Here is an 11,492-nt window from a genome sequence, read left to right as displayed (position 1 = left end):
TCATGAAATTAGCGGCACGCTTCAGCCGAGCGGGAGCCACCAATCAGCAGGCAGGAAGCCGGAGGAGCGGAGAGGATGGCAGCGAGAAGACGGGATGGGGGGGTTATGAGATGGGGGGCAGAGGAGGAGCAGCGCATAGAAGGAAAGGAAAATGAAGGATGATAATGAGAAGAATAAGCCGGGGAGGGGGTGCGCTGCCCCGGGGTAGATTTGATTGTTTTGCAGGGTGTATATAAGGGGTTTTAGGAGGGTCGTGTGCCAGACACACAGCCACTAAACCACAGGCAGCTTCTTTAGGAGCCGGGCTTCAGGACGCGTGCCAGGAGCACACAGCAACCTGCCGCCTATCCAGGGCCACACTGCTATCTCCCAGGGGCCACACTGCTATCTCCCAGGGGCCACACTGCTATCTCCCAGGGGCCACGCTGCTATCTCCCAGGGGCCACGCTGCTATCCCAGGCACCGACACGTCTTTGCAGAAGGTAAGTCGCCCTTATGCCTACACATTACCTTAGGCTGGCAGCATACGCAGACACACATGCACATTGCTGGTATGATGGTGCTAATGTTTATCTCTGTGTCTTCTGTCAGCATGGTGAAGCGTGAATACAGAGAGGAGGAGGAGATGTCCCCTGAGAGCTCGCTGTCCCCTCCGTGCTCGCTGTCCTCCTCCCAGCCGTCACCTCACCCCAGCAGCTCGGATGACGAGCATCCCCTCACCCCCGCCGAGGACAGTAAGAAGCCGAAACGTAACCGAGCCAGGAGCAGCAACAAAAGCGGGGAGCTGGTGACCAAAATCAAGAAGAGCCGGAGGCTGAAAGCCAACAACCGGGAGAGGAAACGCATGCACCACCTGAACTCTGCCCTGGACGCCCTGAGAGAAGTGCTGCCCACCTTCCCGGAGGATGCCAAGCTCACCAAGATCGAGACTCTAAGATTCGCCCACAACTACATCTGGGCGCTGTCAGAGACCCTGCGCCTGGCAGACCAGCTGCACGGATGTACCGAGCCCCCCATGCTGCACCATGACTGCCCGCCATCACCCAGCCCATCCCCCTCCTGGAGCTGCTCCTCATCCCCATCCTCCGCTTCCTGCGGATCCCCGGACAGCCCTGACACCTGCACTGCCGACATCCTGGACTACTGGCAGCCGGCGGATCCCCGCCTGCACCCAGCACTCAGCCAGCAGCATCTCCTGCTGCCTGCCAACATGACTTTCGTATGAACTCACCTCCTTCACACACTACATGGCTCAGGTGGGAAGATGCTAAAATCCACCTGACATTCCAAGAGACAGGTGAAAATGCAGCGAATCTGCCTCCCAGTCGCTGATATGAGTAATTCTGTATGCATGTCAGGGTGGTGAATTATATAGAATGTGGGTTGGTAAAGATCAAATCAGATAACAATGTGTAATGGGTGACAGAAATCAATGCCAGAGAATATTGTCAGAAGGAAAGCAGGTGAAGAGAAAACAAAATCTTTGTTATGTGAGCCAGGCAGCTAATAGTTTGTGGAAATGTCAGGGGTGACCACATTTGTTTTTATTCCATTTGTGTGTAGTGATCCGGCATCTGTTTTCATTCCCACTCATTGTTGATTGGTGTGGGAATTTCACCTGCCACCACAAACTTTCTCTCTGACGTGCACTTGGTTCACTTGGCCAGATTTTGTCACAATACCGTTTTGTTCCGTCAGTCTGTACCCCATTCCATCTGTCCCCATGATTTATATGGAAAAAAAAAGTTGTCTGCCAGAGGGCCAGGTTAGAAGTCATTGTATAATTTGTAGGCTTTTGTACCCTCTGAATGGAAGCGTGAAAATTTAGGCAGAACTCACTATCAAAAGCAGAAAATGCCAAGAAAAGGGAAAAATGAAAAGGGAGGTTTCCTTCATACATTATTTATCTTAGCTTTCAGAGGATGTGAAGCCACCATTGTTTCAGGAGATTAAACAGAATCAACAGACCAGGAGAATCACTGTGACCAGATACATGTTCACTTTTATTTATTACAGATGACAATTTCACGGAGTATATGTATTTTTTTTGTATATTTGAAAGAGTTTATTTTAGAATGTATTTACAGCAAGATATGAGATCTTGTGCTAATAATTATTAAATAAAATATATAATTTTCATAATCTTTGTCTTTTCTCTCTGTTCATAAACAAGTACTCTCCTAACACGTGGTCCCAGCTATATCTACTTTTCATGCAAGGTCTTCACATAAAATATATATATAATGCTTATATTTAAATACTTTTCTGAAAGTTCAGTAACAATATGACTTCTAATAAACAAGTCATCCCTCCCTCACATATACTGGTTTTGTACTTAAAAACATTTTAACATAAATAATAAAATATAATATATACATAAAATAGTAAATGATGTATAAAAAGAATACTCAAGTAAAGATTCAATAATAATAATACAAACCTTAAGCTTATTCTTTACAATCAGGATCTAAAATGTTACAAAACTGATCATAATAGCATTGCACTAACCAATTACTGTTTATTTATTTTTTTTACTATGATTTAAAAAGTTTATTTACAAAATACATAAAAGAAAAAAATTCCACCATAGCACCATATTGTTTTACGTTTTGGTAAATCCTCAAGTAGTCATTTATTATATTATCAATATTATATATTGATGCATTTAGACAGAAACTTTTCCTAACACAATATGACACAGTGTGCATTATAGTAAACTATCATAACATAAATGTAATGTTGCAAAGCAGGGGGGGGGAGTAAGTTTTGAACTTACAAATTCACATGCGAGCTGTTAATTCTGCAATCAGAATGTTTTAAAAAAAAAGTGAGTAAACACTGGGAAAATATATATAATCAATTTTGTTTATCCATTCATTACTAATAATTTACGTAATGTTATATATTCATTATCACTTCACAGAGAACTATAAATCAGTTACTTTAACTGTGCTTTTACCTAGTCATTCCAATACCAAATTTCATTTCTGGGACCTGGGATGATGGTTTTATTTACTTGATTATACCCACTTTTAGGTGTCAGGTAAAATTATATTTGCAGTTATGATATGACCTTGTTTTTTTAGCAATAAAGAGTTCTTATTCCACAGGATGTAGTTAATAGCCAATTAAAATATACTTTGTTTATGTTAGACAAATACAAGTTGGATTCCTTTTGGTTGCTGTGGTACACTTAATAATTACTAATTGTTGAATACTGTGAAAAGAGTGAGAATTGCAATGTGCAGATCACAAAATCAAATAACAAAACATAGAGAGCTATTGAAGGCACACATGTTATCCTGTATAATTATATGGGAAAAGGTAAATTTGAGAGATAAAAAAAAAAATTATTCCCAAATCAGCCCCCACATCAGAAATGTATTTCTGGATTCCTACAGCGCAGTAAGCTATCCCAACCAATTTGATTTGATGTTTTCTGAAAACTGATGAATAGGTTTTATTGATTGCTATGAGTTTCTGTATAAATGACCTTCCATCAGGGTAGGTGTACAAGATCGCATTGTATACCTGTATGGTTTTAGCAAGTGTTCCCCCTCTCTCTCTCTCTCTCTCTCTCTCTCTCTCTCTATATATATATATATATATATATATAAACAACTTTATGTAAAATAATACCAAACGAAAGCTGCTGTCTAATATTTGTGAATAATTTTACTATTGGGACAGAACTAAGATCTGAATGTGTAAGGAGACAAGAAAACCTTTTTAATTAAGCTCTGTGTGATATATCTGTGCTGTATAAAATACAATCCTGAGAGGAGTAGACCTGAGGAAAAAAGGATGTACTACACAAGATTATTGGCAAGAGTTATTAGTATTAATAATAGAAGATCTTAAATACCAGATAAAGGACTGAGTAGTGTCTGATAGTAGGTATGATCAAAGTAGACTCAGTATCTAATATAGGTAGTGGATGCATGCTAAGTACAGTGGTACCTTTCACAGAGATCACATTAGTTCCCCTAACTAAGTGTTCATCTGTTTTTCTCTCCAGAAGGACCAAGCCATGTTGATTCAGATTAAGTATCTACTTCTGGTTGCTGACCCAGAAATTACAAATTCATGTAAATTCTGGTAATCTTTGCATTTCAAAGCTGTAATAATAAATGTCAGATGCAACCAAACTTCCTGTAAACCAGGCCAGACTAGGTAAAGTCACTGGACCTGAGCCTAAGAACTGCTTTTTAATGTAAAAGGTGCAGCTTGTGTTAGTCATGTATTTATGCAGACTGAAAGGATGCTGAATAGTGATCATAAAAATGTAATCAGCTTTTTTTCCCGAAACTGTCTTTAAATTGCTTCAATGGTTTGTATTTTGTGCTATTCACACATACCAGTTTAGTTGCAGATATTTAAGTTTTTGGCTGCTAGTAGGACTGGGAGATTATTTTTGGGAAACCAGGCTTGAGAGATAAATTAACCCAACGTTAACTGCATCAAGTTTATTGCAGCATATCAGTCAATGTGAGGGGAATTATTGTAGTGTTATGGGGAGGATGGACAGACCCAGAGATTTTTTACAAAAGTTGTCCTGTGACTGAACCCAGAGTTCACCAAAAAATGCCTAATTGGTTTCTTCGGGCTTATCCATTAATGTTGACCATTGCCATTGTTCCCGATGCTTATAATTCACATTTAGTTAAAAAAAAATGAAATATTATGACAGTTACACTTTATCATTTTATGTATGTTCTTTCACATAAATCCTTTGGGGTGCTTTTTTTAATCATGTGCTTCAGCATCTATGTATAATTTATACATTTGTGAAATAAAAGAATCTCCTAGTTTAAATGTAATTTATTCATGTAAAATGGGAGTGATTTGTCCCTGAAGTCATGTAAAAGGCTTTCTGCATGGAGAATTAGAATGCCAAATAAAGATGCAAATACACTTAAAGCTTAAATATGTCTAATTAGCCGCAGGCATTCCTGTATGGGAAAGCACATGTGTTATGAGCTACCTGCTTCCTACTGAGCTTCCTTTAAACACTTGTCAGTCCTCAGGCTTGTGAATATCAATTGTCTACAGGCAATGCCCTGCTTGACAGGCTGCAAACCCCTGGCACAACCCAAACACAAAGCCATTAAATCCTCTATGAATAAACACCCCTCCCACAGCAATTAAAGGCTGCAGAACACAGTGATATCATATACCGAGCTTCGTTGCCAGTAATTGGGGTAATGCTCCAAAGGGCAAAAAAGTTGTGCTTCTTTTCAAAGTAATCACAATGATAAAAGTTTCATAAAGAGTGAATGTATTTAACCAGTAATAAGCAGGGTGCTGCCTGAGTGAAAAACTTTTTTTTCACAGTCCTCGTGTGCTAATACTCTACTTCTGTTTTGTTTCTAATTGTGTGGCATTAATATGCATATAAATGGCAGTAAATTGTCCTAGAGTAGACCAGAGTTAGGTAGTTGTGTCCTCAGATGTCCCTTCGCACATGTTTTCCACATCTTAGATCATTTACAATTAGATGTCCCTTCGCACATGTTTTCCACATCTTAGATCATTTACAATAATAGTGCATGTTTCCCTTTTGTAACAGAAAAGTGCTGTGTATAAACTTGGTTGGCCTGTTTAGAAAAAATGGACATTTCTTTTACATGACACAAGCTTCAAGGAAAACAATCAACTTGCTCATAAACGCTGCAGGTAAACTCCACCTTAATTTATATATAGGCACAAATAGGATTTATTATTTTGTTTGCTGTCTATAAACATAATCTGTTGGAGTCTTAAGGCAAATTAGGAAATATTGATGCGGAATCAGTTTCAATTACTGTGAACTTTTTTCATAGTACAGTTTAAGGATGAAAGTACAAGACTAGCAGAACTTTATTATTCATATAAAGTTCATAAAGAAACAATGTCAAACTTTAGTCATCTGCAGGATTACAGTGGAAGTAAAAACATTGATTGTGAATTACGGTATTTTTTCACTAAAGTGCATTAAACTGCAAATACAAAAACGTTTAATAAAGTAATAAATGAATTTGGTAATAAAATCTCATGGCTGAACATTATAGAGGAGTTAGGCCCCTCTTTTTCCCCTTTGTCTTGCACATGTCACTGCTACTCCCATATGACTTGTAAACGGGGTGTTGAGCGTAGCATTAGGAAATAAGTCCCAGCTCAGTCACGGGAGTCCTTGTCCTGGCACACGAGTGCTCTGTGTGCAGCCTATGGTTTAGTTCCCAGCCACATGCAGGCTCCCCAGACACAAAGTCTCAGGCCTTTTAATTATTCTCTGTTGACCCTTTAGCTTGGGGTCTCCTTGGAAATACCAAATATATTATGTTTGCTGAAAGCAGCACTTTAAACAAGCTAATAATTTCAATATTCAAAGCCATAAAGAATATGGTTTTATGACACTTCATATGTGGAATTGTTTGTAAACATCTTACCCAGTTCTGGGTTCGCCCAATTTAATATATTTTCTGGCTGTGACACCTATACATTTTATACAACGGTACACACAGCATTGACGTTCTGCAAATAAGCTTACATTCTATATACAGCAATTATATTTGAATTGTAGTTTTATCTAGTTGTGAAATGCGGATTTTCAGGATAAATACAGAGATAAAAGTGGTTAAATGTAGTTTATGATGTAGTTTATGGGGATAACAATTTAATTGCTGACTTGTATTCAAAGTTTCAGGCTCCAGGGCTTTCATTTTGATCCTTGCAGAAGTTTAGACCTTTCTTATTTCTTGATATCTTCCGAGACATTTCCCCACTAGAATGGTAGCCATCATCTGAATCTGTACCCTTAAAAATAAGTCAGCAATGACAGTTTCTACAATTCTAGCCTAAAAGGTTCATTTTAAAGCATGATATATTTATTTACAATTGTATATGTTTTTGTCAAATACTGTTAGGCATGAGAGAGAAATATTTATGTGTAAAATGTTATTTTATAATTATGCAATGATGGAAACTACATGTAGACATTATACCGGCCCTTGTCAACCTTTTTAATCCTGAGAAATCCTCATGAGGAACCCCTGCTAAAACCTATTTATTGGGGGTTAGTCACAAGAAAATTGCGGGTCAGTGCTGGCTAGAATACCACTGCTACAGACAAAAACATTATTAGTATGCAGCTGGCTCTACCACGTGACGAAGAGCCAAGAACTTTGCAGGCTTCATCAAATGGGAGGTTCAGGTTCAACCCCTAGCAATCTCTGGAGAAACCCTGATTGAGAATAAGGGCTCTATACTGTTTCTGTATATGTTTTGTTACAAACATTGATGAGTGTAGTCCTGAATCTCACATTCTGAATAGCTTTGACAGCAAACAAACACCTTTGAGTGTCAGATACCAGGTCCAGTGATAGACACTTTGGTTACTATGCGTACACTATAGCGTTATGTAGTGGGGAAGCAGCTGGCAGGAGGAATCACATTGCCCAGTGGGGCACCGGGTATCTTACATACCTAGATGTGTTGGCTACCAGTGGCTCTAGAGATATTCTAGAAGTAAAGTTTTAACAGGTGGCCTGCCTATTTATTTAATATTAAGCACAATGTGCTGATTAAATAAATACAGGTTTTACTAGAGCTAGATACATTCAATATCACAGATTATTGCTTTAAGTGATTACTGTTCTTTGAACCAAATCCATAAAACACCATATTAAATCAGCACCCTAAAACAGTTTAAATAAATCTAAGAAAAGAAGGTAGTCAGCAAAAACTATTTATAATAATGCTGGCATTTCTTTCCTGCCAACATTCACAAGGGGGCTACAAATTATTTTGTAGCAGAAAAAAACAGGATGACTACATCTCTTTAGTCTTTAAATAGTTTACAATGGTTATTGTATAGTCAGCTTTTGACAGTAATGTAGGTAAATATATTTCTTTCCTTTTTTCATCTGATTTGCAACACCAATTTATTTTATTGCATTTCATTGTCATGCATTCTGGGGTATAATAATTGGGACATTTACAATTATAGTTTACTGTTATACCAGAACAACTTCTTTCTGCACATTTGTCCCAGAACCACTGTATACATCAACTCGATACCAATTCGTTACAATATATAGGGATATGTATTTTATTTCTGTGACTATTTAAAACCATTGTAGAGAGGAAAACATAATTTAAGGCAAAGATGGAAACTTTAAAACAAACATTTTGACACAAAAGCTTTTTCAGTGGAAAGACAAAATAAATGTTCTTGTTGGCCTTGTGGCACTATTCAAATGACATAGAGCTGGCTTCTTTTATCCATTTTCTCATTTTCTCTCAATCTTTATGCCACCAGCACCTGGAAATCATTCTAAGATACAAAATCCACTTTACCCAAGTGAATGCATTAATTAAATAAAATCCTTAGACCATGAATCTTTTAGGGGTGGTGGGATCTTCTGAGCGTGAAGCACAGCTAGCAAAACACTGACTAATAAAATAAAATGTGTGAAAATAGAATTAGTGAAATTAGGTTAGGCTAATAAATTGTGAGGGGCTCTTCTTTTTTTTCCACCAGCCTTGGGCTAGAAGTGCTAGCTTGCCTGATCTATTGTTTCCTATCTAAGCAGGGGGTTTATTGTGTGATAAATAATTCCTTTAAAAAAGTGAGTATTTGCATAATCAGTTCTTTGAAGTGTCCAACATTCTGAGGATTGGTCCCTAGATCTGCATTGGGCCTGGAGTAACAAAAAGACTCCAATCTTTCATTGCACTGACAGTGTGTGGCAGCTTGTCATAAACAGCTTCACCCTTCCTCTTTTTTTCCGATCCCCCTTAATGACTAAACTTTAGGAATGTCACAAAATAGAGCTTGTGTTTTTTCTTCAAGTCAGGCGTGATGGATCTGATTGTCCTACTTCTCAACCTTTTTCCAGGGCCTATTTTAAATACTATCCAGGGTGTACAGCAGTAGCTTAAGCAGCAGCTTCCATCATTCTATCCACCCAAAGGCTAAGAATAACTATTTGGTGATCCCCTTTAAAGAAGACAGCAGCAGTCCATGGATCAAGTTAGCTCTAGGCATTTATTTTTTTAGGGTTACACAGGACTAACTTCTGCAGTAAGTAGGACATGAAAACTATCCAACAAAGCACCCACTGCTGCCGGTATTATTTTTGTTTCTTGGAGGAGTAATCCTGGTAAAACAAAACATTTCGGCATGCAAAGGTGCACAATTAACCTCCATGTAAATACCGAATATGCTTTTTAGTAACTTTATTTTGATGCTTGTTCAGGAAAAATTAGAAGTGTTCTATTAAGTTGTGGGCAGAGTTATTTACAACATACTGCTTCTAATCATTGCATACAAAGTAATGCCTATTTAACTTGATGCAGTAGTTCCTTTTAACAAACCATCATGTAAGTTTACTGGTATTTTAGTTTACTTCCTAATGAGAGATCCAGGGAAGACTGCAATGTTAAGATTATTTCATAAATGCAGCTATATTAAGATGCATTGGACAACATGGAGTTATTTGTTGTTTATATTACTTTTTTTTTTTACTATTCATGGTCATGGAAATGTCACTCACTTGAAATTTGCTATATTTCAATGAAAAAAGCAATAATATTCAAGCCATCCAGGTTAGGAACAACATACAAATGTGAATACATACGTATTGTAAAAAATACAAACTTACTTATAATTCATACTAATTTCTCTAATCTTTAGGGAAGCACAAATCCTTTCCCTGTAGCAAAATATTAAAACACCAAGTCAAGTACAGCCAAGTGGAAGGAAATGCTCATTGAATCACAACAATCAAAACAGTATTTCTGGTTGGTGTAATGTTTGTTACTGGGTTGGTAAAAAAAAATCTCAATCATGGATATCAGTCTTCCTGCTCTATCCAAAAATAAAATCCTTTTGACATAAATTAGAAAAAGGAAAAAATAAATAATGATAACATGGTAAACCAAAATAAAGTAAAAAAAGATGGAGGATTATTGCTTGTACAATAAAACGTGCATCTTTCCCCTGTCTGTCCCCAGTTCCTAAACTATCCCTGTCTGTCCTGTAAGATATGTTATGTGTGTGTATGTGATTGTGGAACAATAAATGTATACCTAGTTTCAACAAAGCAGAGAAGCAATATTCATTCTCAAAAGATACAGAGGTGCTGCAAACATTGGAGTCACAGGACACCCCAAAGTACTAAGTAGAGGAAGAAAGAAGATATTCCCATACATATAACTTATCATGCCTTTGTATGCCGCATTGGATGTGCAAAAGTCCAGAAAACTAAGCACTATTCCAGCTTGTAAGTATTGCTGCTCTTCACATACTGATTAGGTAAGTGCTTATTCAGAAAGTGAAGGAAAATTCACATCTGAGAGATAATTATGTACAGGACTTAACCCTTGCCCAAATTTAAATTCTCTTTTAAGTAAGTTCAGGCTTACAGTAAAGCACCTCTACATAGTCAGTGAATACAGTTGAACCAACTGCATTTCCTGAGCCTTCAGACCATGCCCATCTGATTTTTGGTTTTGTTGTTGTTTTGCTGTAAAATGTAAAATAAATGGGTACGCTCCCTTATTATGCCTATTTTACAAGACACATTGACCTATGTCTGCAACAAAGTAGAATGATCATTTTAGTTTAATAAAGTTACCCCCCCACACACACACACAAAAAACGTATCTTTTCTTGATCCTGGCCGATCCACACTGCAAACCGTGACAAGCTGCCTATCCACTACAGCACAAATTTCCAAGCAGTCCCATAATTCTGGGAGTACACAGAGAAAATCCCATTCATTCCTATGGAGAGACCGTTTAGCGTTGGGATGCATGACAGATGGCTTCTTCATAGGAATGAATGGAATTTCTAATACATGCGCAGAAAAAAAGAACATACCAGATGGAAGAGTTTGTACCCATGGGTAGGAAGCTCCCTGTGGGCCAAACATCATGGACCCTTAAGGAAGAATTGTGAGAGATTGATACAACTGTTCAGTTTTCAGACATTGGTTAGCCCAAAAATTATATTTTGGCTGGAGTAATGCCAATTTTATGCCCCATCATGAGGTTGAGTCAAAATCATATTCTTCTTTTTCCACCTGCCTGGGTACATTGTTACAGTGTGTTCTGTATTTAAATAGGACTGAGAGCTTTAAGATCTCCAGTATGTATGTATTTTTTTTTTTTTGCTGCAATTAAGCAATATTGCATGGGCTCTTCCCGCCATTGGAATTTGCGAGGACATGGAGGAAGAAACAGCAGTTACCCCATCAGCTCATTCCTTAGCACATTTTTTGTTTTCAATAAATTTTTATTAAAGAATAAAAAAAAGTACAAATCCAGTGCAATGCAATAATATTACATTCAGCACCCAAAGGGTGGGGACAAAGTGGGCAGGAAACAACTTACAATCATTGAGCAATACTGCATTTGAAACAAACCAGGAGAACAGACCCCCCCTGTATGTCACCCAGCTGTAACATGGGCTGTTAAGTCCATGAGGATGTCGTGGAGAGAGGTCCATC

General features: G+C 37.9%; 1 protein-coding gene across 1 annotated transcript; it reads left to right on the top strand.

Moving 5' to 3' along the window:
• The first annotated feature begins 401 nt into the window (after nucleotides 1–401).
• On the top strand, nucleotides 402–2,023 carry NEUROG2 (neurogenin 2). The gene is made up of 2 exons (XM_072407111.1): nucleotides 402–482; nucleotides 592–2,023. The coding sequence occupies exon 2, from the start codon at nucleotides 593–595 to the stop codon at nucleotides 1,223–1,225; it is 633 nt and encodes a 210-aa protein (XP_072263212.1). The 5' UTR covers nucleotides 402–482; nucleotide 592; the 3' UTR covers nucleotides 1,226–2,023.
• Nucleotides 2,024–11,492: the final 9,469 nt, after the last annotated feature.

Source organism: Pyxicephalus adspersus, chromosome 3 (assembly GCF_032062135.1).
Source record: "Pyxicephalus adspersus chromosome 3, UCB_Pads_2.0, whole genome shotgun sequence".
Classification (NCBI taxonomy): domain Eukaryota; kingdom Metazoa; phylum Chordata; class Amphibia; order Anura; family Pyxicephalidae; genus Pyxicephalus; species Pyxicephalus adspersus.
The sequence above is the reverse complement of the archived record's forward strand: the minus strand, read 5'-3'. Positions and strand labels throughout refer to the sequence as shown.